At 34.7% G+C, this 27,044-nt stretch overlaps 4 protein-coding genes and 1 long non-coding RNA gene across 5 annotated transcripts; 2 read left to right on the forward strand and 3 right to left on the reverse strand.

Moving 5' to 3' along the window:
• The first annotated feature begins 4,072 nt into the window (after positions 1-4,072).
• Lovit (loss of visual transmission) lies at positions 4,073-15,830 on the forward strand. Its single transcript, XM_076305364.1, has 9 exons — positions 4,073-4,728; positions 5,223-5,485; positions 7,240-7,488; positions 8,058-8,308; positions 8,795-8,908; positions 9,367-9,657; positions 10,471-10,601; positions 13,034-13,208; positions 14,686-15,830. Exons 1-9 carry the CDS (start codon positions 4,529-4,531, stop codon positions 14,914-14,916), a joined length of 1,905 nt encoding a protein of 634 aa, XP_076161479.1. The 5' UTR covers positions 4,073-4,528; the 3' UTR covers positions 14,917-15,830.
• Positions 15,831-16,039: 209 nt separating this feature from the next.
• On the reverse strand, positions 16,040-19,608 carry LOC143151211 (malate dehydrogenase, cytoplasmic). The gene is made up of 6 exons (XM_076320124.1): positions 19,353-19,608; positions 18,196-18,341; positions 17,964-18,116; positions 16,995-17,156; positions 16,461-16,667; positions 16,040-16,240 (listed from the first exon to the last, which is right to left on the reverse strand). The coding sequence occupies exons 1-6, from the start codon at positions 19,606-19,608 to the stop codon at positions 16,145-16,147; spliced, it is 1,020 nt and encodes a 339-aa protein (XP_076176239.1). The 3' UTR covers positions 16,040-16,144.
• Positions 19,609-19,998: 390 nt separating this feature from the next.
• On the reverse strand, positions 19,999-24,554 carry LOC143154947 (tetratricopeptide repeat protein 21B). Its single transcript, XM_076327074.1, has 6 exons — positions 22,314-24,554; positions 21,900-22,216; positions 21,498-21,829; positions 21,205-21,412; positions 20,803-21,116; positions 19,999-20,653 (listed from the first exon to the last, which is right to left on the reverse strand). Exons 1-6 carry the CDS (start codon positions 24,452-24,454, stop codon positions 20,021-20,023), a joined length of 3,945 nt encoding a protein of 1,314 aa, XP_076183189.1. The 5' UTR covers positions 24,455-24,554; the 3' UTR covers positions 19,999-20,020.
• On the reverse strand, positions 24,515-25,424 carry LOC143154958 (uncharacterized). Its single transcript, XM_076327101.1, has 3 exons — positions 25,295-25,424; positions 24,849-24,955; positions 24,515-24,770 (listed from the first exon to the last, which is right to left on the reverse strand). Exons 1-3 carry the CDS (start codon positions 25,422-25,424, stop codon positions 24,648-24,650), a joined length of 360 nt encoding a protein of 119 aa, XP_076183216.1. The 3' UTR covers positions 24,515-24,647.
• An 859-nt stretch (positions 25,425-26,283) lies between these two features.
• On the forward strand, positions 26,284-26,561 carry LOC143154964 (uncharacterized). Its single transcript, XR_012994287.1, has 2 exons — positions 26,284-26,422; positions 26,498-26,561. It is a non-coding gene; the product is annotated as an uncharacterized LOC143154964 (long non-coding RNA).
• Positions 26,562-27,044: the final 483 nt, after the last annotated feature.

The following is a 27,044-nucleotide window of genomic DNA, read 5'->3' on the forward strand; positions in this document are numbered from 1 at the left end:
ATATTTAATTTGGAAAATTCAATGCATTTTTTATCTTGGGTTCGATGCAAATATAACCTTGTTTTTTTACTTCGTTATTGTTGCCTCGCGGAAACGGACCGCAGGGTTGATAAAGTTTAATCAAATAATCGGATTGGAAACGGGTGCTCTGCCTTTAATAACTTCCATAAAAGTTGCTCGGCAAGAAAATTCTCGTAATTAACCTTAAATAATGTCTAAGATGGAACGCAAGTGTTGTATATATCAGCATAAAATTAAAAATAAATCAGACTTTGAGGGACGACTCTAAAACTACTGTTATAGACTATTACAGTATAGAGGTACTGTTATAAACTACAACAGTCTAGAACTATCGATATAGATTATACTACAATAATATAGGACTACTGTTATAGTACAATTTATAACTGCAACGCTATAGAATTACTCTTAAAGAATATAACAGTATAAAATTATCGACTGCAACACTATAGAATTACTCTTAAAGAATACAACAGTATAGAACTGTCGATATAGATTGTACTACAATAATATAGGACTACTGTTATGGATTGTATTATGACAGTATAAAACCATTACAGACTTTACTGCAACACTATTTACTAATTACTGCTATAAAGTATAACAGTGTAGAACTATTGTTATGGATTAAAAAATGATAAAACTACCGTTACAGATTAAATTAATATAAAAATATTGTTAAAGATTGTATTAAGTTACAGACTTTACTGCAACACTATTTACTAATTACTGCTATAAAGTATAACAGTGTAGAACTATTGTCATGGATTAAAAAATGGTAAAGTTACCGTTACAGATTAAATTAATATAAAAATATTGTTAAAGATTGTATTACATCGGTATAAAACTATTGTTAAAAAGATTATGACAGTATTAAACTTCTGCTCTAGACTAGAATGCCCAGACCTAAGTAGAATATTGCGTGTCACTGGTTCGACGCTTCGCGAGGACCAGCTTCGTGTTATTCCGTCTTTGCAGATGGAACGTAAGTCTGATTGCACAACGATAGATTGCTTCTTGCAGCGACGTGCATCGATAAGAATTAAGACGATATTTGCACGTGTCTTCAATGAAACTGCACGTTAAATCATTAGTAGACTATAGACGATTGTCATTGACTTGTTCTTCTCGAGCAAGGTTAACTCTGATTGTATGGTTACCGTTGCATATTTATTTAGTTTCGGCGCGTTGCAACGAAAATAAACTAACTGTACATTCGAACAAATATCGCAATTTTTAGGTCGGAACATTTTAAAGAGTCTATAGTTACCTGGTTGACAATCGACAATCACAAATTTTTATTTATTCGTAAATACAACAGCTGATTAATTTACAATTACCATAAATTTACAACGCGATTGTTAAGTTATTACATAATTTTACAGTAGCTGTGAAATATAAATTAGGATGGTATTTGGATAAAAATTCAGCTTATATTTGTCCAAATTAGGAAAGGATCTTGTATTCGTTTTAATTTAATCGGTCTTGCCACGATTAGCAACAATAATTTTAATACCAATTGTGTAGATTGTACCAAGAGATTTTGAGTATGTTGCAACATCGTTCGATGTTGTAGCGTTCAATATACACGATATAAATAATGAAGTATCGAACAAGCTCTTGCTGCTTATCTACGTGTGTATATACATGGTATTTGCTTTATTCTTAAAAGCGTAAGTGTTTACACGTGTACACATGGACCGACTACACTGTGTCTCCGCAAACGAAGCTTTCCAACAAAGCTTTTTCCACTGGTCGCAGATGTAATTTCCGCCGCGGAAATTGCACTTTGTCGATTCTCTCGTGTTCCTTTCGAAGCGGATTTTCAATTCGATTTAACGCCGGCCAGAGGAGAATTTTATACGACGAAGCTTCGACGCGCGTTATCTTTTGCAGTTTCTGGTTCAATGTTATTAACGATTTTACAATTTCAATTGTAAAGTGCACGAGTATATCAATATTCCACACTCCGTGTTTCTATACTTCTATTCCACTCTATTCTATATTCGTATTTCAATATACACTGTAATCTACATTTTAAGGTACATATTTAATACTGTGTATTATACAGGGTGTTCGCGAAACCGTGGTATAAATGTCAAGGGGCTGATTCCTTGCAGAAAACTGAGTCGAAAATATGAAATAAAGTTTCTTCGTAGCGGACTTCGTCTTAGAAAAAATCGAATTCGAAGATTCATCAAATTTATAAACAATATCGGTCAGTACATGGTGTAATTTTAACGAATAGTAACCCGTAACGTTCAATAACCGATTTATTCGAATAAATTTACAAATGTTAAAAATATTCTTCACGGTGTTGTGAGCATATTCCTGGTGCTCTTAATGGTCCCAATACTCTTACTACTCCTAGTATTCGTAATACTCCTATAATTTGTCATGCTGTCAGTAATCTTAGTGTTACACGGTATTCATACTTTTAGCGCTCATAATACCCCTAATACTTCCATGTAGTCGTCCGACAGTTCCAGTAGATACGACACTCATGGTATTTCTAGTATTTTACGATACTCGATACTTTCTCGTGTCCAACGAAACTCGTTTTAAGGAAAAGGAGAATGCACCTTCGGTGCATGTGCATCGTGCACGGGCATCAGTCACATCGATGTAGAAACGTGGCGTTGCATCTGCAATTGAACACAATCGTTTCTCAGCGTTTCAATACGCAAGCACATCAAGAAATACCGTATTCTGTTGCGATGTGGTAAGATACCAGCAAGGAAACGTGACTTTTTTGAGAAAGCATATTATACTGTCGCAAGCATATCGAACCGTCGCATTAGCCGACAACGAAGTCCTACAAAGTAGGTCTTGTTGCGTATGTGGCCTTGCTTCGAGCTTCGCCTTAGTAAGAGCTTACGATAGCAATACGCATCGATAACTTATTGCCAGAGAACTACCACGGGTAGATCGAACTTTCTTTTCACATATTTTACGATCAGAATTTCATTTATACTGTCGCACAGATCCATTCCTTCCTCTTTCATCGATCCTATGTTCCTAGCCCAGAGTAATCAAAAAGCTGTATACTACAGAGTTTGAAAGAGCTACTGATTACAGCAATGTATCGGTAAGATGTAACATTAGCTAAGGAAAACTAAAAGTACTCGTAATGTTACAAAGAGTACTTTGAGCTATCAAGACACACCAGAATGAGAATTATACAAGTCGGGTACAAACAGGTACAACACTGTGTCTGACCGTTAGGTCACAATAGGAATGTCCTCGTCTGTTGAGAACTTTGGAAACACATATTCTACATATTCCATTATTTATCGGTGCCGAACCTATGTTTGAATTTTTGGGCACGTATCGCCCCACACTATTATGGTTAATAGTTTTGTTTTTGGTTGAATATTATACAGCTTACGATATTTATGATAGCGAAAGACAAAAATTAGTGAGAAAAGGGTGTAGAATTTAAGTCGCATCAGCTGACAAAGTAAGAAATTTAATTTTTAACGTTACATATTTGTTTACAGTCAGAAAGGTATACGGTATTCCATGCGACACGAAACGTGTTAATAAACAGAAATTTGCAACATCGTCTAAACATACCAAAAACGGATAATATTGTCAAAAGAGTCCTCTCCAATTTCTTTCGGTGAAAACTGTGCGATTGTTATCAAAGAATGGAAAAATTTACGATAAATAATCGCAAAATAAGAGTATCGAAATTCATCCAACTTCTTATAGAATAATCCTCTATAAAATGTACCGAAAACGTATAATATTGTCAAAAGAGTCCTCTCCAATTTCTTTCGGTGAAAACTGTGCGATTGTTATCAAAGGATGGAAAAATTTACGATAAATAATCGCGAAACAGGAGTATCGAGATCCATCCATCTTCTTACAGGATGACCTTCTTATAGTGTAACAACTCTTTACGTTTCCCAGCGACAAGTTGCCCTTTTTCCAAAGCTTCCAATTCCGATCGTTCCCCAACGACAGAACCAATTTTAATCAACACTAACGAGGAACCGCCCGGTAAGTAGGTTTCCCCCGGTACACGAAAAGCTCATTTTACATCCGCTTGGAACGCGGGGTTGGAGCGACCGGGAGCCCGGCAGTAGACATCCCTCGGTGAAAGGCAACGTCGGTCGTGCTTTCGTCTTGGCCGCGAGCTTGCGGAACCACCAGTCGGGTCTCGTATCTCGCCGGCGAAGCACACCACCCCCAACCCTGCGGTGAAAGTATCCCTTCTCTCGGTCAGCCAGTCGTTCGCGATGGATCGGAAAAGCGCGCTCGTCTGATCGTCGTTACCCGATGCGCGCCAATTAAGTTTCATTCGTTTCGTTTCTCTCTTTCTTTTTCTTTTCCTTTTTTTTTTTGCTTTCTCCTCGAATTATTCGCAGTGCAAGACAAACACGCCGGCGTTATACGCCGGCACATTGGGAAACTCCCGTGGCATATCTCATCGTGAACGCGATGGGAGCGAGGACTTGCGATTGAAAATACATTGGAACGATTCGCTCGCGAAACGTCGGCCATGGTAGATAAATTGCACGAGTACGAGGGCCTTGCCGGCAGGGTCCACAGTGTCCGTGACAAGATCAAGGAAAAATGGGAGGTCTGGAAGGAGTGGAAGAACGGAATACCCACGGATCAAGGAATCGAGGGATTTCTAAACCATCTTCGCGGACCACCAAAATTGGAGAGAACGTTGGACGATTACGCGCATATTTACAGGTACCTGGGCGTTCGTTAACCCTCTCGGTGGTGAGATCGGGAGACTTGACGTATACCCTGTGCGGGAATCCCGTTGTCGCGTTCGTTGAATATGTACATCGAACGCCTATAGGCGTTTGCCGCACGCGGTACACTGTTCGGACGTTTATAAACATTTACAATACCTATATGGTTATAGGATGATTATCCTTTTGGTATAAAACGTGTTTGTTAATGTTTACCGATCAGTGTCAAAGAATTTGGAGTCTGAAGTGTGAATACCCGAAGTGAAAGAACAGTACGAGAAAAATTACCAATCCGTTATATCGTACCGAAATTTGTAGAAGGATCTTGGAAGTATATTTATGTTTCCAAAAATGCTCCGTAGCACCATAATTCTCCTCTTTGCTTAAATATTAGGGGCCTGTTTAGGTCCGCCATTTATCTATTTCATTTCATAAGAACGGGGAAGCCAATAAGGGAGTTGTGATCGAGCGGATTGAACTCTTTTCTAGGAGAAAAACGCGAGGAGAATTGGTACGCGTATCCGCGGCTGTAATGGGAATCGAATTCTCATACGCTGCCGAAACCGCGTTCGTTTCACCTACACTCTTAAAGATCGGAGTGGACCATCAGCACATGACGCTCGTTTGGGCTCTTAGCCCTCTGATTGGTTTCTTTGTGACTCCGATTCTGGGGAGCTTGAGCGACAGATGTAGATTGAAATACGGAAGGAGAAGACCTTTTATCATGCTATTGGCGATCGGGGTATTAATAGGTGAGGACAGTAGAAACGTTTATCAACAATTCTATCCATCCTTACGTGATTTTAATCCTCACTCGTAACTATAGTCGGAAGTAAATCAATCGATCTCTCGAGGCTATTAAAGAGCTTTAATCTCTCCCTAACCCTATATTTAATTGCAAACCTGCAAACTTTATTCCCCAAATAGATATGAAATTAACAAGTTGGTATGAAATGTAAGTAAAATATACATGTGTTCTTATTGTATCTTAATTGTATCTTATATCTATAAGAGTGCTTCAACTTCTATCCTATCAGTCTCAGATAATACACGTATGAAAATATTTTTGATTTTATTTACTTTCTCGAGTTCTATTTATCCTAGCAGCAGGGCCTGGCTATATAAGTCCATCGATACTATGCTTACCGACTTAATCTAGTTATTTATGGCTCAATAAAGTTTCTTTACCTAAACATCCAATATGTCTGGTTTGTTAAATTGCTGTGCAAGTTTTCTAAGAGATTCGTACATTATAATGAGAATTAAATAGCCTTTAAATTTGTTGGTGAACCAAAGCTGATTTAAATAAATTATTCGAAAATTTGAACGATTTTTCTTGTAGTCTATGTTCTGAATTATTTTTAATAGTAGAAAAAAATCGAATAGAACAAAGTAGTTCAAGTATGTACAAGCTACAAAATTTCATTAATTCACCCATACTTTTTTGAAAATATTCGCTTTTACTATGCCTCTTTTGAAGTACTTATAAACTCCAGAGGTAGATATATTATCAGCATATGGAATGATATTAAATACTTCAACAAGCACTTAAATTTGTGAATTGGGTACATAACAAATTAGATGAACAAAGGTCTGATATTATAGTAAAAAAATCATTAAAAGAGTATTATAACTAGTATACAAGAGAGATTTAAGAAGAACAAATATTACTATTCAGACTTGTATCTCCTAGAAATTTTAATAATTTTTCTCTAGACTTTTCACCTTTAGTTTTAGAAGTACTTAAGTATATTAGTTAAAAACTCGTTAAATTTTATTCAAACTTTTGTAAAGTTTCATTAATGTGGAATACGTTAAAACGGTGAAAAGTAATGAAATAAATAAATCGAATAAGTTAGGCAATTTAAAAGCCAAAGCAGATGCAGGAAATATAAATTATTGTTCCGTTTTGTACCGGTAGAATTTATATAACTTATCCAAATTTAACTGCAGCTTGTAATTATCTATTGATACTCTCAATAACATAAGTATATTGTGAAAGATCGTTTTCTACTTCAAAGTATATCTTAAATCGATTGTGAAGTAATTTAACACAAATTTCACATTGAAACTTTCATGCGTGTAACATTAGAGAAACAAATTTTTTAAACACTTTCAAATGAAGAGATATATATATACAATTACGTAGTGTAAATGAGTAAATTGTTGCCTAGTTTAAATTGATAAGTACTCCAGTCCACCCTTGCCTAGCATCATCCAAGAATTCTAAGTGCTGTCTATCTTAACAGCTCAACAATGTATTCCAAGTCTATTTTAGCAACCTAAACTAAAACAGTAACGAATTAAAAAAGGATTCCAAGTTCTATCCACCATAACAACTTTGAAAAGATCTATTCCTTTGAAGTGTATACGAAACAGCCCTATAAAATGTGTGTGTAGAAAAATAAGTCTATCGGTAGTTACTGATCTTAGTTTTTTTTTCTTCAAGAGAACTTAATTGGAGAAACCAATTTATTTTGTATAAAATTGACGGTGTTAAACGTAGGATTGATATTGGTTCCCAATGGCGAAGACATGGGTTACGCTTTCGGCGACACACCACCGCATTGGGCTAACTACACGGTCCCTCTCGGTCATCGTACCACAGCCAAACAAGCGAAGGAAGAATCCATTAAACCTCCCTCACACTCTTGGGGAATCTTCTTCACGATTTTAGGCACGGTTCTTCTCGATTTCGACGCTGACGCTTGTCAGAGTCCGGCTAGGGCTTATTTACTCGACGTCACTACACCTGGCAAGTAAATGAACTTACTACATCTTTATCTGTAGTAGCGATCGAAGTAGTTAAGAGATCTTATGTCTGGACCATCGACCAAACATCAGGAATAGGTGATAATATAGTCAACTGGACTAACTGTACGATCGATTGTTATCTACAGTCAAGTAGAGTTGCATCTCTTTTTTTAAATAATTTGTACGATTCAAAGAAGATGTCTAGCTTTCAAAATATTCCCGAGCGATTCTCCAATTCAACGGTATCCAAAACAGGTCACGTGAGATTTTTCGAGTACCTTCACTCCCAGTTGAACGCGACACTAACGTAATACATTTAGATAACTGTAGAAAAACGATAAAAGAGGAAAGCGGATGTCTGAAAGGGGCTTTTCTAATTGAATAGTACTGCTCTAATTAGTTTGGATGGCAAAGGTTGCATCTTCCTTTTTCATTTGATCTTCCTAGCGATATTTGTCCTCCAATTTTTCTGTATTCGTGTACTCTACTTAAACTCTAATCGGATCAGTACCAACCAATAGAACGAACCACCGTAGAGAAATAATATTAAGACTCTCGTTGTATTCGCAGAGGACCACGCCAAAGGTCTAAGCACGTTCACCATAATGGCAGGCTTAGGAGGTTTTATGGGGTACGGACTGGGTGGCATTAACTGGGACGCAACAGCGATTGGAGTTATGCTGGGTGGACATCTCCATGCCACGTTCACTTTAATTACCATCATCTTTGTCATCTGTGTATTTTGCACCATCACCAGTTTCAAGGAAATCCCTTTGGAACTGCTAGAAAGGGACGAGTATCAACAGTTACAGGAGCAAATGGTTCGTTTCGATCGAGAAGAGACTTCCTTCCAACTTGAGCTCAAAAACATTAGATCCAACGTAAAAAGAATTTGCCTACTTTCGCAAACGGGATGACATTTCTTTTTAATATTTTCGAGACCTGTATAGTTGATGTTTCATAGCAAGTGAACGTAACTTCGGGAGCGAATTCAATACAGGTAAATAATTTACAAAATTTCGAAAACATTACATTTCTGCGAAGTTCGTCGCCAAGATAAAAATCTCTATTACATTCTTCGAAATAATTTTAAACAACCGTTAATATCAAATTGCAACTATTGCCTAAAATAAACAGTACGATGAGGCTGTTGTTGGATCATAAGTAAGAGACAAGAATCGAAAAACAAGGGCAGATAGAATTCGTAGAAACTTTTTTCTTTTGTTACTTTTATTTGTGAAATTCGCTCCTGAAGAAATGTCCATACATTACGTAACACCGGCTACATCGTTTACGAATCCGTTTAGGTGTCTACTCTGGAAAAGGAAGACGAACAAAAAGAGCATGATAAAATTACGACGGAGGAGAGCGTATCTTATGGAACACTGGATAATGATCAAGATATTGCCGCGAAGAAGGATGTGAGTGAACGTCCAGGGATGATTTACACGGTTGCTTCTGTATCGTTGAACGTAACGATTAGGCAGTTTCTTAAAACTTTACTTGTTGTTCCATGTATTGCTTAAACAACATTTATCTGTGAGGAGCAACATACAAGTCACGACTGTTGACTTATTTTCTGTACGTTGCAGTACACTGTTGTGGTTTCTCCTTCATTATCGCTAACTGCATACGGACCATTTAACCTATAAATTTACTTATAGCTTACCTTTAACGTTCCAATGTGCAACAAATAATTGACTTTGAGGGTAACTAACTTTTATCCTGTCTGTAATTTCAGCCTCGATGCCTTAAGGTTAATTTTAGTATTCAAAGCAGAGTACTCGTACAGTCTGCAGAATACCTAAAATCCGTTGCATGTATTGAAATATATAACACAATCATCTGCTCGTAATATTAAGTGTTCACTCTTCGCCAGGAATTCGTTCTAAAGCCTTTGCCCGTGAAAGAGCCAGAGAGAAGACCAGGCCAAGTGCCCATGATACCTGACGCAATAACATATGGCAGCAGTGGCGATAAACCTGGCCTCGAGAATACCGCTGAGAATCCTAAGGCCACCTTGAGGGAGTATCTTCTCTCGATTGTATATATGCCCCACAGTCTACGCATGGTATGTCTGACGAATCTGTTCTGCTGGATGGCCCACGTTTGCTACTCCCTATACTTCACGGATTTCGTCGGTGAAGCTGTCTATGGCGGCAATCCGCAGGCAAGCAACTCTTCCTAGTAGGGGAAAGATTATATTCTTTGAAAAAGAAATTGAAAAATCCTTCACCAATTTGCGAGCCGAAGCTTCGTTAACGAGATACGATCGATTAAACACGAGTGTACGCGTTTTTTGGAGCCGCGCCTGAAAAGTTTAACAGCTCACACTTCGATAAAGAAGCCTCAAATTGCAAAATGGAAAAGTACTTTTACACACACTCGCACAAAGGATCAATCCGTAAAACATCCCGGATTTTCATTAATAAACCCTCTATATAAATAGAAACTTAAAAGACGTATTCTGAACAGACTAACCTTTTATTTAGACACTGCTTTTTACAACGTCCGTATCTATTGGATGTATCGTTTTGTTTTACGGACAGAATTATTTTGAGGTTTTTTTTCTGAAATATAACTACTAAATCAGGTACACACAAGTACATTACTAGACGGTGCTCTCGTTGAAGCATGAACAAAATTTAGAAGCGTTCTTCTTTACGCGCAATACCACTTGAGAATAGAATACTTATACTCTGATCAATACCTCTGATGCAATGTCACAATTTTTGTAATACTTGATTCAGCATAAAATAATTACAGTAATGTATATATATGGGGTGTACAATTTAAATCAGTGCACTGATATTGCTTCAAACTAAATGGAAGATACTCGATTGTTCAATAAGTTTTGTCGTTCGAGAAAACTTAATTCTTATCGAACGACAAAATTCATTGAACCTATTAGTCAATAATAATAAGAAGTGCCTGTAGATTTGCATTCTCTAGAGCAATATTTCTTGAACTTTTCAAACCCCAGGCACCGGATGGCACAAAGGAACGAGAACTATACGAAAGTGGTGTTCGTTTCGGGTGCTGGGGAATGTCCATGTATTCCCTCTCTTGTTCGTGTTACTCGCTGGTCATTGAGAAGCTGATAGAACGCTACAAGTAAACTACTGTCATTTTACCAAATTTTTAATCGATTTATTTTACACAGGCCGTATAAAAATACGTAATGATAACTTCAAAGATGAATCACGCACCCAAAATTAATGAAGAATGTCCATATAAACATTTGTCCTGTTTCACCTTGTTTTCAAGTTACAAGCATTTTTCAAAGTCCCAACATCCTTTGCATACTGTTCTACGGTTACTCGCATTAATATTCGGACCCGGTACTAGTTCAATATTTATTACTTTGTATAAAAGAGGACGATTTACATAACATATTGCTTATTCTACAAAAAGATTAATCATTTATTGTAGATTGAAAATACACAAACAATTTCTTCCTAATAATTTGATACTCAATTGTAACAGATTTTAAGCAAACAGTTGTTACATTTGTATGTTACATTAATATTCGTACACTTGTGTACTTTCTGCGATCTAACAATTTTTAGAAACCGTTCAAACTGAGAAACAGTTTATTAAACATATTATTTTACGCGAAATAGATTGTTTTGTATACAAACTCCTGGAATATCACAAAGCTGCATTTCGCACTTTGGTACAAAGCTGATATTTCGAAGTATTAAAATCTAAAGTTTAACATGGCGCGAAAAGAAAAAATACCAGTCTTAATAAAAGACAACTTGTAACTGATCACAGCAAAAAAGGTAACACTTATCGTGAAATTGCACAATTATTAGTAATCAAGAAGAGCACAGATCCTGACACTTTTAAAAAGTATGAAGAAGAGGACCGCGTCGAATTTAACAAAAAAAAGGACAACCTGGAATTTTGTATGAAAAAATTGAAAGAAAAATGTTACGAAAAATTTTTAACAATCTGCGTTTTAATGCTACACAATTACCTTCAAAGATTTATTCTGAAAGCTGGAAGAAAGTTAGTGTTGAAACAGTGTATAGAATATGTATAAAAGTGTATAGAAATAATGGGCATAATAGTCGAGTAGTAATAAAAAAAATCATACATAAATGAGATGAAGAGGAAAAGAAGATTGTTTTTGCCAAAGAATGCGTTGAAAAACCTCGAGTTAGGTAGAAGAATGTTATTTTTACCGACGAAAGTGAGTATTGCATTTTTTCAGATAGAGAAAGTATAATATGGCGAAGTGTGAATAAAGATTTGAAAAAAAATTATTTTTAATTGCGAGAAAATATAGAAATCACAGTTTTTCGTTAATTTAATATATAAAATATTTACCTCTTACAAAGTATTCGAATATTAATGTGACATGAAAATGTGCCAATTTTTATTGAAAACATATTGTACAACTAAAGGTTATTGTTAGGAAGAAATTGTTTTGTATTTTCAATCCATAATAAACGATGACAGTTTTGTAAAATAAGCAAAATAATATTTAAATATCCCCTCTTGTACGCAACAACAAATATACAGATAGAGTACAGTGTCCGAATGTTAAGGTGAATAAAAACAAAAATTAGTCTTCAAAAGAAACGAACACTATTACCTATTATTTATCAGAGATGGACAAAATTGTATTCAAATAAAATCAACGCATAGCGATTTATTCACAATGTTTATTCGAGTGGACAATTAAATTTTTATTCGTTCATTGTGTACATAAAAAACTGTTTATTTTTCATTCGTTATTCGAAACTTTTATCTACACAAATGTTTTACCCATCTTTGCTGTTTATAAATAGTAACTTGTACTAATTTTACTATACCTATTCAGAGTACAATTAGCTATTGCATCGCTATGGAAAATTGTGTTGAAAATATTAGACACGCACTGCTCTTACAAAAAAAATTAACTGCAACGATTCATAAAATATTATGAAAGTAAAATAAATAAAAATTAATAGCAGTGATTTCATTTTAAGAAAATACACTTGAGCACATCGATCAAATTGTAAACTCTCTAGTGTTATCAATGAGCAAAAGAAAGATTACTTTTTCGCGTTTAATTGAAAATAACCTTTATGTAAAAACTGGATTACTGGTGGAGAAGTCATTAAGGATTGTCCAGTGGTCCCTGTCATAGACTGAAAGCACTAGGTCTAGAGATCTAAAAACTTAAGCTTAAACCAATCCTCGCGCATTGGTGTTTTGTTAGAGTGTTTACAGTCAGTGTGATCACATATCAGGTATAAAACGGTGCTATTTAGTAAACAGCCAAGTGGAGTCAGTTATTCTGACTTAGTTTCTAACGAGAATGATTGAAACACAAAAAAGCCTTTAAACTTGGAAGCAAAGTCAAATGGAAAAAATGTTAATCTAAACTCTTTTATTTTTGTTGTATGTTGAATTCAGTCTTGAAATTATACCCACGCGTTTTTATACGTCCTATGTATAAAAAGATTAAGATTTATTTTTATCAATATGCGTTTTATTACTTCGATGGAACTCTTTATCGATCAAACTTTGTGAAACGTTCTTCATTTCGACAGAGCCCGAAGAGTTTATATTTGCGGCCTACTGTTCTATAGTACAGGCATGATGATGATGGCGCTGACCAAACATCCGGTAGGAGTGATCATATTCTCTTGGACCGCAGGTGTTATGTACTCCACTTTGTTCACCATGCCATACTTATTGGTGGCGCATTATCACGCTTCGTCAACGGTGAGTAATATTTTCAATTATTTACGTTCTTTACGATTTACTCGCTGGAGAGTCGAGACTTCGACCAACGGTCTTTACTGAACAATTATTCTAAAGATTGGTGCTATTTGGTGTAATAGTGTCTCTTTAAGAAATAAGTCCCAGAAGTAGAATTGTTCCCAAAGGATCACTCGACTCGTTTCATCAAGTGCTAATAGTTATTGTCAATTGGACGGTATTCTTCGGGACAATCGTTTTCCTGGTAACAATAGCGGACTTAACTTTCAAGACAATACAGCTCCCTGACATTTGTCACATGTAAAGTTTATCTTACGAGGCTTTTATGAACAATTAAAAGAAACGAGAACTGTAACAGTATACTGCTTAGTGCAGTTAACACATTGAGCATGATGTCAAGTCGCATCGGTCCTTAAGGACAGGCACCGACAATGATCTTTTCATTTAGGTAGGGTTACACAGTGTTCCAAAACGCCGAAAAGCTGGCCAAAATTATAAACGCTAGAAGAATATTAAGAATTTCCCAAAACACACCTTATATTTTGATTTTTGGGGTCTCTGAATACGGATCTGTAGTCGATTTCGTCACTATTATTAATAGTAGTTTTATTATTTCATAAATAAAAAATAAATATTTTTTGTAAAAAATATTAATTTTTTTAATTCACCGAATATATGAAAGGTACAAAAACATTTATAATAACATACGTACATATAAAGAAACATTTCTATGCCACGTCGGAGCAAAAATGATAAAATTATAAACATAAAATTATAAATAATACAATGAAATTACAATGTCCGTCCTCCCTTAGAAGTTATAGAATATTTTAATTCCATCGTAAAAGACATTTATACTTCAAACAATTTTTACCTTTCGTTAACCATATTTAAAAGATTATAAAATCAATACACACAAAGTAATACTTTTGCAGCTACGAAGAAAAATTATCTCCTTTGTTGTTCACACTTTTCCTACTAGATAACCGCTTTTCGCTATTTTTTTCTCAACGCTAAAAAGTAGCAATTTTTACTAATACTACCAGAAATATTACTTCGTATCCATTAATCTTTGCAATTAATTACAAACTTACATGACATAATATATTTTTCTTCGGGTACTCTTTATCGTTGTGTACTTACATCTGATTAACCTGAACCAATTTACTTCAGTGCTCGTTGCTCTTTGTACCGATCAAATTTTCACGTTGATGTATCAAAATATCGTCAAGTTCGAGTCACCACAACTAAATGTTCATTAGTTAATGAAACTCGAACCAGCTGTCAAGTTTCATTGGCATCTGGCGCTATTTTTATTCCATCGTAACGGCCCCTTTTAGAAGTAATAGTTGATAATTCGATGAAGCACAATAAAGCATTGCGAAAACTGTAATGTCATTAAACAATGTAATACGATGTAACGATGCGCGCGCGCACGTATGTGTATATCGAGCAAAAATTCAATTAGTCGACTTTACAGTTCGAGGTGACAACCGATGGGGAAGCCATTCAAAGCGAAGGCGTGCGCGGCCTTGGTACCGATGTTGCGATCGTTTCATCCATGGTCTTCCTGGCGCAATTTCTGCTCTCCTGCTGTCTAGGGACGATCGTTAGCCAATCTGGAACCACCACGGCGGTAGTTTGCGTGGCGAGCACCCTTGCCGCTTGCGGGGCAATTTCTGCCACGCAAATCATGTATCTGGATCTCTGAACCTGATTCAGGTAGAAAAAAAAATTCGACGCTAATCCTGTTTGTCTTTCGCCCGACCAGCGATGCACAGTTGATGGAAGAAACATGGCGAGACACAACGAAACACGATCGAGAAATTATTTAAGCGACATCAGTTATCGGATACACAAATTACCACACGTGATTTTCCTCTATTGAAAAATTATCTATTAGCTATGTGACCGGATTGATCTCGTTTTCATTCTTGACGTCACGAAACGTTCTTTCCTTTGTCTTTCGGAGAGAACATTTTTCATTAAAAATTACACGATTTTCGCGCGGTATATTGTTAAATGTATTTGTCTCTTTTACAAAAATTGGAAATTTTGTCAAGAAAGGAACGGTTCGATACGAAACTGCACACTTGGAACTATTTGTCGGGTGTCGTGGCAAACAGCAAGACAATGTTCAGAAAACAAAAACACCTTACGTAGATTATATGTGATCTCACTGACAGATCTGTTAATACTCTAACAAACACCGCTAGACGGCAATTTGTTTAAACTGGTTCCCTAATTTAAATAAGCCAGCATATTTTTGTCATACAAAAATCAATCGTAACATTTAGTCGCGTCTAAGTCAGATTTAAGTGTAAAGAAAATAATTTAATACAATTTGTTTCTCTTTTACTCGGAAATGGGGTGTATAACGATTTTACTTTGAACTGAGACCATAAGAACCGCACTAGATAAATATAAATAGTAGGGAGGATAATTCTGTTACTTGAAATATGGTAAAATAAGATTATTTTCTATAAGAGAGAAATAGTTTCATCGAGTTCAGCAGCTTGAATAATTTCCATTATTAGCCCTTTCATTAGTACACTCAATAGGGAAAGGATCTTAATGGTCGTCGATAAAAAATATTGGAGTCACGTAATAAAAATTATATGTATACACACACACATACATACATATATATATATATATATATATATATATATATATATATATATATATATAATTTAAGAAAATTATCGACGCCTTTTCATTACTAACAGCATTCGTGAAGGCAAGTGCTTATTCGTGTAATAAAACTACGATGTTAACGATGCACAAATAATGGCTCCATGTATTTATGACACGTCGTAAAGTTATAACTTTATGCCGTCAAAGGAAACTTGTAAATAAATGTACCTTGTATAAACGGAATAAAATGCATAGATAGTATACGAACACGTGTGCTCTAAAACGTATCAGATGTTTGGGTACTAATCGCATACTCTAATGGCGGCAGATATATCTCTCGCTATCAACCTGCTTATGTTCAGGATATGTCTTTTCACGTATTCGTCGAGAACGAGATCCTACGAAATTACACTATAAATGGAACACTCTGTAGATTTGACTCGTAAGTAGTAACACATTGACCGCCCAGTCAATTTTATACAAATCGAGATCAACGAGTTTTTGTACTTTCAAATACCGAGTCTCCGAAAATAAAAATTTAGATATCATATACCGATGTATGGCAGTCGATGAATTAACTGAAAGAATCTTATATAGTTGCCAACCACGTTCTCATACTTTTACGATTTCGTACTGTCCGTTTCTACAGTAAACAGGATACGAGAAAAATATTCCTCTTTGAATGCCATAAGAGTAATCGGACATTACCCCCATGCAAATCCATTCATTATCCGGAGTGCCATTCCATAAGATTTTACAGTGATCCGCCAGCCCAATCGCCAGCGATCTGGTATAGCTAGGTCTGTTAGTAATATTTTGGATAATCTACAAAAAAGGAAATACCGTTTAATTGTTAAACAAACTTTTCCTCGACCAATAAATTATTTCTGTTCGGTTCTCTTCTGCTTCGGAAAAGTTCAGATGTAATATATGTAGCTGAACATTTATGTAACAGACTGAACAAAATCAACTGGCCGCTTAATAACTGAAAGATAGAGTGGACGGATATTTTAACAAGGTTGTAGGGATACAATTTGCTAGTAACTTTGACCAACCAATTGATTCTGTTTCTGAATAATAACTTCACGGTTTTGTAATTACACTCGAGTTATACAAAATTACAAGATGTAACGATAGAATAAACATTCTTACGCGGGGAAGACTGCTTCTCAGCCACACTATTAATTCGTCTGATAAGGGTTCTCCATTCTTTAAATACATGTATCTGCAATCTGGAAAACTGTACCTACTGTTGTTGCCCCAGATTATGATATTTTTAATATCCGTTGGAAGACAATTTGCTCGCGCTGCAATCTGAAATGAACACCATAACCTGAAACGGGTCCCGTATAAAACAAAAAAAAAAAAAAACCCCAAAAGGGTCACTCACAAGTGACCAAACAAACTAAATGTTCACGCGAAAAATGTACAATAATCCTCGGTTCCAAAGTGGAATTTTATTCTCATGAATAAAATCTTATCTTCATGACGCGGTGTCGTCCCTACCATTGTTACTAATTCTTCAATTTTATATTTTTCATTATATCTTCGTGTGAATGTTGTTAATGAATTGGTGAAGTTTTCCCAATGAAAATAAGTTCAAACATGACACTATTCGAATTAATTTTAATTATACATATGTAATAGGTTGTTCAATATGTTTTGTCGTTCGATGAAACTTATTAAACGACCTAATACTATACTATTCAATAAGTTTTATCGAACGACAAAACTGATTGAACAATCCAGTAGAACGGAACACTGCTGAATTCGAATAAAGTCATGTTTGAACTAATTTTGATCAGAAGATGAAACTTCGCCAAACCCTTAATAATACTTTCATAAAGGTATATAAAAAGCTAAACAAAATTTCACTGTCCTCTGCAAGTAGGACTTTCTAATAATACTTGATAATACTTTCGTAAAGATGTATCAAAAACTTAACAAAATTTCACTATCCTCTGCAGGTAGCTCGTTCAAATTTGCTCAGTTCCAAGAACAAATTCTCACCCAACTTCGGATTCAAGGTTGTCAGTAGATACGATTTTCGCCTTGAAACCGGAAGTTACTGTATTTTACGTTACGATACGATGTATCATCAGTGATTTACGTAAATCGTACGTGTGCCGCGGCGATTTTCAAATTGAACATTGCCAGGGTAGTTATGTTTTCGGAGGGTATGGATTTGGCGTATCGGGATATGATCTTCGCAGTTGTGTTTCCGAGCGTAATAATCTTTGCGTCCTTTTTCGCATACTTCTCTACGCATTCCCCCTGTCGCGAAAAGAACAAAGCGCTATAGCAACGTCGGGAGAATCTTAACGTCTAACTCCAATGAAAAGAATACGAGTACGTAAAACTTGGCGATGCGAACATGTTCCTTAAAGAACAGTTCGTCATATTCTTGTGCATCAAATGTATACTCCCTCGCTGAGCCAATGCAAATCGCAACATCTACATCCTTGAACGCGACCGAGGCATCGTGACTGCAAATGATACCTATATCCATAAAATAACGTATTACTTGTCATCGTTCCTTGACAAACTTATTTTGATTTAACCCTTTGAACATTATGGATGAAATATATACGTTCAGAGAAAGCTACCGATATAAACAATAGACGCGTATATACGTCCAGCAAAAGCTATCGATGTGAACTATAGTCGCATATATACGTGCAGCAAAAACTGCCGGTGTGAACTATAGACGCATACATACGCCCAGCAAAAGCTACCGATATGAACTATAGACGCATACATACGTCCAGCAAAAGCTACCGATGATAACTGCGAACACGTACACGTATGTTCGAAAATAGTTTTTTCTCGTATTACTTAATTCAGGGTAAAAGAATTGCAATTGTAACTTAGTTGTGGCTTGTACGTTTAAATCGTTAAAATTCAAACTGTACTAGTAGCATTCAGCGTTCAAAGGATCAATATTCGAAGTTTATTCATAGCATCCGAATACCTTGAAAATATTCGAATAATCACAACTTAGTATCTAGTCAAAAGTATCTAATACTACTTTTCTATCGAATATCCCGACGCGGAAAAGTACAAAGTCAACATATTTAGAAATTAGAAGTTAGATTTATAGTCTCGTGTTATGAAGGCACATTATTACTCGGCAAGTTTAAACCTTTTACTGCTATCGACGTTTATCGGCCCCTGGCCGTGCGTTTTGCATCGAAATTATTCGCAATGAAAGGGTTAACACGTTCTGTGTGATTCTTTTTAAGTAGTAAAATTTTCGCAGAAGTTTTGTCCGATCGTAAATGACGGCACCATTAATGGAGCGTTAATAGTTCTCCAAGGTTTTGGTTTCCCCTGGGTAGATGTATCGATTACACATGGAACGTATCAAAGATGTTCAAACCCTGTATCCCCTCCGCCCACTACACTTCAGAATGATCTGTTGACAGGCAATCGACATACCCTTACTAGATATATAATCCCAAACTTCCTGATTTTGTGATCAAGAAACTGCAAAAGTAAAAGGGTGTTTACCATGTAACATATTGGGACTGAACGCAGTAAGTTCGATTGCGACACTTTCCAGAAACATTGCCTTGTCTGGGAACTCGTAAACGTTGACAAATAGCGATTGGTCTGGCCCGAATGAATTGTCAGAGAGGATTCTGTACAAGAATGCGAGAACGATTTCTGTGGTCCCGTCTGTGACCACAATACGCAGAACATCGTCCTTACGCTGTGAAACATTACTGACAACGAATTGGCCTTTCTCTGGTACGATCAAATTCATATTTATTGGTGTGGACCGAATATTGAAGTTCGTAACAAATGTAAATTAATGTCCATGTATATACAATGATATACAGGGTGAGCTATCTGTAATCTATAGATTAATATGTCTTTAAACACGGAGATTAAAATCTCGTAAGAAAAAAATTGGTAGATGGAACCACTAAGACCGTGTACATTTTTTCTAAATAGAATCTAATTTCTATAAAATGTATGTATGTATTATCTGAGTTAACACTTGGACAAAGAAATGGATTCTGTTTGAAAGAAGGGTATACAATACTAAAACGCCTTTGACTCGTCTAACTCTATTCACTGACCTCTCTTCTTGATACTTTTGTATCAAAAAGTTAGGAAAGTTTTACTAAAGAAAAGTACACGAAACTTTTTCGCAGAGTGTCTAAAAGCTTTTATTATGTGCGCAAATTGTTGATACACTTTTCTAAAATGTCCTTCCTGATACGCGGATAGTCTGGGTTTTGTTTGAGAACTTCGTTGCAGGCTTCGATTGCGTCCGCGTACGATTTTGCCTTCATGGAGCAATAAGCCAACTTGTAGGCAACCGACAGCTTGAACTTACCGCCATACTTCCACGCTTGGCTATATTGCGCTGCGGCTTCACGATAATTCTGCTCCTTCTCGGCGATGTAACCGGATAACTCATGAGCTCTGACGCAAGTCGCATTATGTTGTAAAACACGTTTCAGAAGATCGTTCGCCAGATCGTACTTGCTTGATTGCGTGAAAATGTCGGCCAAAAGTAGCCAACAGCGTTCTAGGTATTCCGCATCTTCGTAGGTCCATATGTTCTTACTGACACGTTTCAAATGATTCCGTGCTCGAGGAGTTTGTTTAAGGAGAATGTGAGCCATTGCCATGCCAAGAGCCGGTCCTACATGATCTCTCAGTGCTTCTTGACTAGCCAGTGCTGTACAATCCTGTAACACTTTCTCTATATTCGACTTCTGCTTCGTAGCCAGCAAAAAGAAATTGCTTAACAGTCTGTGCGTTAACATTTCATGCGGGCTACCTTTAGGATTCAATTCCTGAAACAATTATTAAAAATTAGTTAATACGTACGAAGTTCATAGAGTCGTTATGATCGTTAGGAATATTTTGTAAACACTTTGTAAGCGTCTCTGTGAGCCATTTTGAATTATTTATTTCTTTTGGAATATTTAGTGTAATCGTGTACCTGTAACAGACGGTATGCCGTTTTCAAAGCTAACGTTCTCGAGTCTTGATACTCCGCGTCATCATAGTTAAAGACTTCATTTAAAAGAGAAGAATCATCATCCGGATCTAAACAAATCTCGATCATATTGTATATTGCTTGTTGACCCCACTCAGGATCACGTCTTGCAAAATTAAACTGACGCAGAGCAGAATTTAATTTTCCCATACGCCAATCCAATAAGCCGGCGCAGTAATAATATCCAGCCGCTAAATTTGAACCGCTCATTCCTAGTTCTGCTCGATGAAGCCATTCCTCGAGATCGTCCATGTTTCCTGATTCACAAAGCTTCAAGTTATTGAACAAAAGTTCTGTGTAAATTAATTAAACCAGGAAATTACTTTTTCTTATGACTGTCCCGACCTGTTCTGCGAGAAACTTCTATCAGCCTTGCTAGTGCAGTCCAATATGTTGGTTGCTTCATTAATAACTGTCGAAAATGAAATGCTGCTGTGTCAAAGTCCACTTTTCTGAATGCAAGATCAGCCATCATTATTGAAGCTGCTTCATTGTTTGGATCTGCATTTAATAAAGCTGTACAGCTTTGAGCGCATCGATCCAAATTATTGGTCTATTGATTATAGCCATTATTAATCAATCTGCTAAACTACAATAGAATATAAATTATACAATTATGTAATTATGTAATTATTTACCTGCATATATAACTTTGCCAATGACAATAAAGCTTGTACATTTGCTGGCTTATGATTCAAAGCTTCCTTATAATACATTATAGCTTCATCATAGTCTCTCAAAGAAGACGAGTAATCTGCCATCGTTAAGCAGATATTGGCCAAAACCTGTTTTTCATCTTCTAAAGTGGAACCTACTAGACGCTGTATATATCTGTGTTGATTTTCCTTAGCTTCTTTAAGCGCTGATAGGGCACCTTTAATATTATCCGCTTTCTCCCGCGTTTTTGCAAGCAACAACAAAAGCTGGCCACGTACTTCTAAACTTTGTACATTCGAATCTCGACGCCCATCTGAAGTATTGGATACTTTTCGTGTAAAAATAAATCGGATGAATCCTGACTACATAAAAATGATACCTGCCTTGTAGCTCCTGTACTAATGTAGCTTCTGCTTTATCATACTGTTTCATTGTCATGAATAATTTCACGAGATCTAATTTTAATCCTTTAAAATTGTCTTGTTTCATTGCATCTCGATAATAATTTATAGCCTTTGTGTACTGATGTGTTTTCACAAGCGCTTTCCCTAATTTACTCGCTATATGTAATTTATTTGTAGAATTTTGTTTTAAAGCTTGTTCATATGCTTCTATTGCTCTTTCTGGTTCTTGTATAGAAATGTATGCATCACCGAGCATGCTATATGTCTTGGGATCAGGACAATGTTCTACTAATTCTCTATATATCAAAATGTATAAACCGTTTTAGCAAATTTAAAGAATAAAATCATAAATAAAAGAATGTAAATCAGAAAAAACGTTGTTAAAAAACAAACCTGAAACACATAGCAAAAGCGTGTCTATCTTTTTTGTGTTTTAAGTTTATTTCAGCTAAGCGTGTATGTGCTTGCAAATAATAAGGCTGATCTGGAGTTACTTTAGATAGACACTTGATGGCTTCATCCACTTCTCCCATTTCTAACAGCACTTCGGCATGCCCTATTAACATTCTACCTTCTTCAATAGTATTTTCAAGCTTCATTTTTGCATTCTGTATTACAGCAATTGCATCGTTAAACTGTCTTATTTTAGCATATGCAGAAATTAATTCAAGATATAAAGTTGCCATATCTGATGTTGAAATATGTACAGTTTCTAAAATACTTTCATGAGATTGTAATCCTGCATATGACATAGCAGCCTGAAAACTTTTTATTGCATCTTCAATATCGTTGTTTTCTTTCTGAACCATGCCTATAATTAAATGATAAATTGGATTGTCTCTGATTTGAAAATTGTAGCTTAAACCAACTTCAAGACTTTGCGAAGCCAGTTGATAATTCCTTTGACGAGCTAGAATTTGTGCCATAAGTAAATGAGCTTCTGCATTGGATGAATCAACATTGTCCAAAAGAGTTTTTAGTATACTTGAAGCACCTTCCAACTCTCCTGTTTGCATTTTAACTTTACTTAACAATAATTGTGCTGTACTTAAACCAGGATATGCTTCTGTTAGCTGTTCTAATAAATATAAACTTGGTTCTTTATGATTTGATGTCTTTTTCTCAAAATTTGCTAGATTATTTGTTATTGAATAAACTAGACGTTGTTTAGAAATCTCTAAACATAAGTCAGGATTTAATCTTTTTATGTATGTGTATCCATATGGTACGTACTTACAGTTATTCAATATGATTGTAGCTGCACTGTCTAAATAATTAAGAGCTTTATTCGGATCATTAGAATTCAACTTTGCAGACATGAAAAGTAATTCTGCATCCATTGAATTAGATTGTATTTCCATAAGAAAGTCTACTTGTTGCTGCGCCAACTCTAAAGCATCAACCGAAGTGTCTAAAAGTTGACAATGTGCTAGACCCATTAACGCCGCGAATGAAGACTCATTTATCCTAACAGCATTTCTATACCAATATTCTGCATCTTTTATTTTGTTTAACAAAACGTACAAATTCCCCAACTCAACCATAAGATCTGCACTTTTAGAATTTTGCTGTAACATCCTTTCAGTAGTTCTAGAGAGTTCTAATAGAATTTCTTGATTTCTGCACACTAATCGTGAAAATAATTGTATATTATTGATGAAAACAGTTACATTTTTCATTTCTGTAACTATCAAATTTCTAAAAAATGACTGCAAATGTTTTAATCCTTCGCTATAATGTCCATCTCTACAAAAAACTACAAATGCATGCGCTTTTATAGCATCTAAGTTATTCAAATCAATTGATAATATTCTATTTGCAGTTTCTAAAACTTGGTCCCAATCTTTCAATGTAAGTTGATTGTACAATTTTTCGATTAAAGGTAAGCATAACTTGGAATAACGTACAATCAATGAATTTAATGTTAATATTGCACCTGCACAATCGCCATGCTGCTGTTTGTACTTTGCAGAACCAAGTAGAGCATTTACATTCTTTGGATCATGTTCTAAAACAATTTCAAATAAATTCGGCTTATCCAAGTTATTTTCATTCACAATAAAAAGATCTACCCAGCCTTTTATTAGCAAAACATTTGTGTTGGATGAATCTAGTTTATATGCTCTCTCTATATAATCTTTAGCCTTATCAACTTTTTGCGATAAAAGCAATACCAAAGCTGCTAATGACAATGCATTTGGAGATGATTTTCGTCTTTCATCTCTTATTCTTGTATCAATCTGCATCATACTAGTTCTTTCAACATTTTCACTAACTGTGTATGCTATATTTTGAAGAAGCAATGCTGCTAACGTTGCATCTGCATTATTTATTATGCTTAAACTTTCTTTAATTGCTTCTTGAGATTTTCCAGTTAATGCATATGCTAGGCTTAGAAGAATTCTTAAACGTTCACTTGTAGGATAAGCCTCGCATGCTTCTTTAGAATGAAGCAACATTCCATTATAATAAAATTGGTGACAAAACCATTCGATTAAAGTTGTATATTCTATTTCTTCCATTTCATAAACCATATAAAATATTCAATTTCAGATGATAAATTTATTAATAAAATGCAGATTTTATTAACACACTTATAGCATATACTTATTAATTATATACTACTTATTTAAGGGTGCAATAATCATTTTAATATGTTTATTAAAAAGAATATTTCAAAAAATCTAGATCTGATAGCTCATAAATAATATTAGGGTTTAAAGATTTTCAATTAGGTCCAACAATAAGATCCTCAAGATCAGGATTCTGAATTGCAAAATAATACTTTTGCAAATATTCGCACACTAAGGACATATAGTAATACTTTGCAATAACATATGTAAATACTGTCTGAAAATACAATTTTGATGTAATTTATGATAAAAAATTTCAACTTACAATTGCAATAGTTTTAAAAATACATAGTACCTCTATAAGTTGTCGTACTAAATTTTGTCTTGCATATCTATATTGTACATTAATTGCTTGCATATCCAAGACCTTTCCTTTAGCTCTATATTGCAACACAGCTTTTGCTAATAAAAAATAATATAATATAATGTAATGTAATGTATGATATGTATAAATAATATAAAAATCAAATTGTTTAGGCATAACTTTTTTGCACTAGATAAAATATTGAAAGCTGTTATTCAGTTTTGTGTAACTAAATATTCAAAGGATATTACTCCTGGGAAGTGGTTTAACATATAATGGAGTTCTGAAATGAAACTCATTTTTGTATATAAAATTAACATAATTTATTATATCTGTTTTAGAACCATTATGGTGTAAATGACTCAAGAAGGTAAATGCATAAATTAGAATTAAATATTATTAATTAAATAAATAATCACTCAAGTAATATATCTTACAATCTTCATCCCGTTTTACAAAGAAAAGGTCCCATTTTTCATTATGGTGTACAATGTAAAAAAATCTTGCATACTGATTTCGTTTAACTTGTTTTAATGTAAATGACAATATTTTAGTTATGTAATTCATACCATTTATAAAAAGTAAAATATTGACCTAAAATCATATTCTCTATGAACTTCCATTAACCAAATACTTACATAGCCTTTTATTTCTTCAGATGGAAACTTCGAATGAATAGAAGGTTATGTTTTTGTTAACAAGCAGTTGCTTAGCAACTTAATATATGTAAACGTCATTTTAAACTTCAATAGTATTTATTTTATATTTAATGTCTGATATACAATTAATATATCTTAAAATTTTATATAAGTAATGTTTAATTAGAAATTTTGTTGAGGTATAATTATCACTTGTAACATAATTTTTTGCTGTCAAATACACGTGTTGACATTAATTCGTCCGTTTGTAGGAAGATATTAATGATTATAATTTATCAAATACGTATTATTTAATTTAAAAAATTTTGTTGTATAACATTTAAATAAACTATGGAAAATATTGTTTATATGTATTAGAAATCATTCCCAAAACGCAATAATACCTATTTAATAAGCATTTATTTAATCTTAACAGATAAATTTATTTATTATCATTTTAAATATTGCAGAAAGGTTAGTAGGTATTATTCTTATTTCATAGGCATTTGTGTCTAGATTTGATTAGAATTTATTAAAATTTATTTACAAAAATATTTACAATTATGTGTAATTAATAATTAATTTAATTAATTCATTAAATTTAGCATCAATTTGGCAAAAAAATAAATAGTTAAATATAATCTAATGGCAATCAAACTGAATAATCTTAAACCTTTAATCAGCGCCTTCGACGACAAAATACCTACATAATTTTATCGAAAAATTGTTTCTGTTTTTTCCGCTAGCTGGCGATATTAATTTCTATATTGTGAAGGTTAAATTAGTTATGAATGTAAGCCTGTACACTTATAGGTCATTGATGACCGTAAGAAAGGAAAAGAACCTCTTCTATGTGAATAGATACCAGTATAAAAAAATGACGAATTTGACATGATAGACAAATCCTAATTTACTTTATACGTATATGTACTTAAATACAAAATTTTACATTGTTTTAAGTTTAATATGCATTAACTTCAGCTTGTAATTTTTGACTTACAGATTAAATAAAATGGATTATACAGGAGTTGTATACTCTTAGATGAAACGTACTTTGAAAAACTGATTGAAATGGTTAACGTGATTCTTACCCTTCTACTTATGTAAAATGAAAAATGAAATAGCACCTTAATTAGTATGCCATGGCTATGGCACACTGTGAAAAAAAATAAATCTCGAAAATTAAAAAAATGCGGACTCTTCAAGTTTGAATAGCAACTTTTTTGTGTCTTTTTAGTTAGGTATTTCCTTGAATATAAATAATTCAGAATAAGATTTATAAAATTAGTTTTAAATTCGTGTCAGTCTAATAAAATTACTTATCTACTCCATAACTTCTTAGATGTCACATTGATAGGACATATAAGAAGGGAATCTGGTGGCTAACAGAATATCAAGGGTTGATGACAGGCTGGCTAAATCGGATTCCTTAAATCCCTTACTGTGAAGAGTGCGAAAGGGTACTAGTTAGAGTTATTCTGGAGATCGCGACCTTCTCCCACTCCATGCCTTCCATTATACTACTTTCTTCCACTCCTTCCAGTCAAGG

The sequence above is a fragment of the Ptiloglossa arizonensis genome, chromosome 1 (genome assembly GCF_051014685.1).
Source record: "Ptiloglossa arizonensis isolate GNS036 chromosome 1, iyPtiAriz1_principal, whole genome shotgun sequence".
NCBI classification, from domain to species: Eukaryota; Metazoa; Arthropoda; class Insecta; order Hymenoptera; family Colletidae; genus Ptiloglossa; species Ptiloglossa arizonensis.

Bases quoted from the DNA above. Each gene is read 5' to 3' on its own strand.
- LOC143151211 (XM_076320124.1), bottom strand. From the start codon at position 19,608: ATGAATTTGATCGTACCAGAGAAAGGCCAATTCGTTGTCAGTAATGTT. The intron at 18,342-19,352 runs GTAAACACCCTT...TTATGGATATAG, and splicing joins CAGTCCCAATATGTTACATG to GTATCATTTGCAGTCACGAT. The intron at 16,241-16,460 runs GTATGAGAACGT...GTAATTTCGTAG, and splicing joins GACAGTACGAAATCGTAAAA to GATCTCGTTCTCGACGAATA.
- Lovit (XM_076305364.1), top strand. From the start codon at position 4,529: ATGGTAGATAAATTGCACGAGTACGAGGGCCTTGCCGGCAGGGTCCAC. The intron at 8,909-9,366 runs GTGAGTGAACGT...ACTCTTCGCCAG, and splicing joins ATATTGCCGCGAAGAAGGAT to GAATTCGTTCTAAAGCCTTT. The intron at 13,209-14,685 runs GTGAGTAATATT...TCGACTTTACAG, and splicing joins ATTATCACGCTTCGTCAACG to TTCGAGGTGACAACCGATGG.
- LOC143154947 (XM_076327074.1), bottom strand. From the start codon at position 24,454: ATGGTTTATGAAATGGAAGAAATAGAATATACAACTTTAATCGAATGG. The intron at 21,413-21,497 runs GTAAATAATTAC...TATAATCAATAG, and splicing joins TGGCAAAGTTATATATGCAG to ACCAATAATTTGGATCGATG. The intron at 21,117-21,204 runs GTCGGGACAGTC...TTTGTGAATCAG, and splicing joins AGAAGTTTCTCGCAGAACAG to GAAACATGGACGATCTCGAG.
- LOC143154958 (XM_076327101.1), bottom strand. From the start codon at position 25,424: ATGAATTACATAACTAAAATATTGTCATTTACATTAAAACAAGTTAAA. The intron at 24,956-25,294 runs GTAAGATATATT...ATTTTTTATTAG, and splicing joins TGTAAAACGGGATGAAGATT to CAAAAGCTGTGTTGCAATAT. The intron at 24,771-24,848 runs GTACTATGTATT...TTGTATTTTCAG, and splicing joins TAGTACGACAACTTATAGAG to ACAGTATTTACATATGTTAT.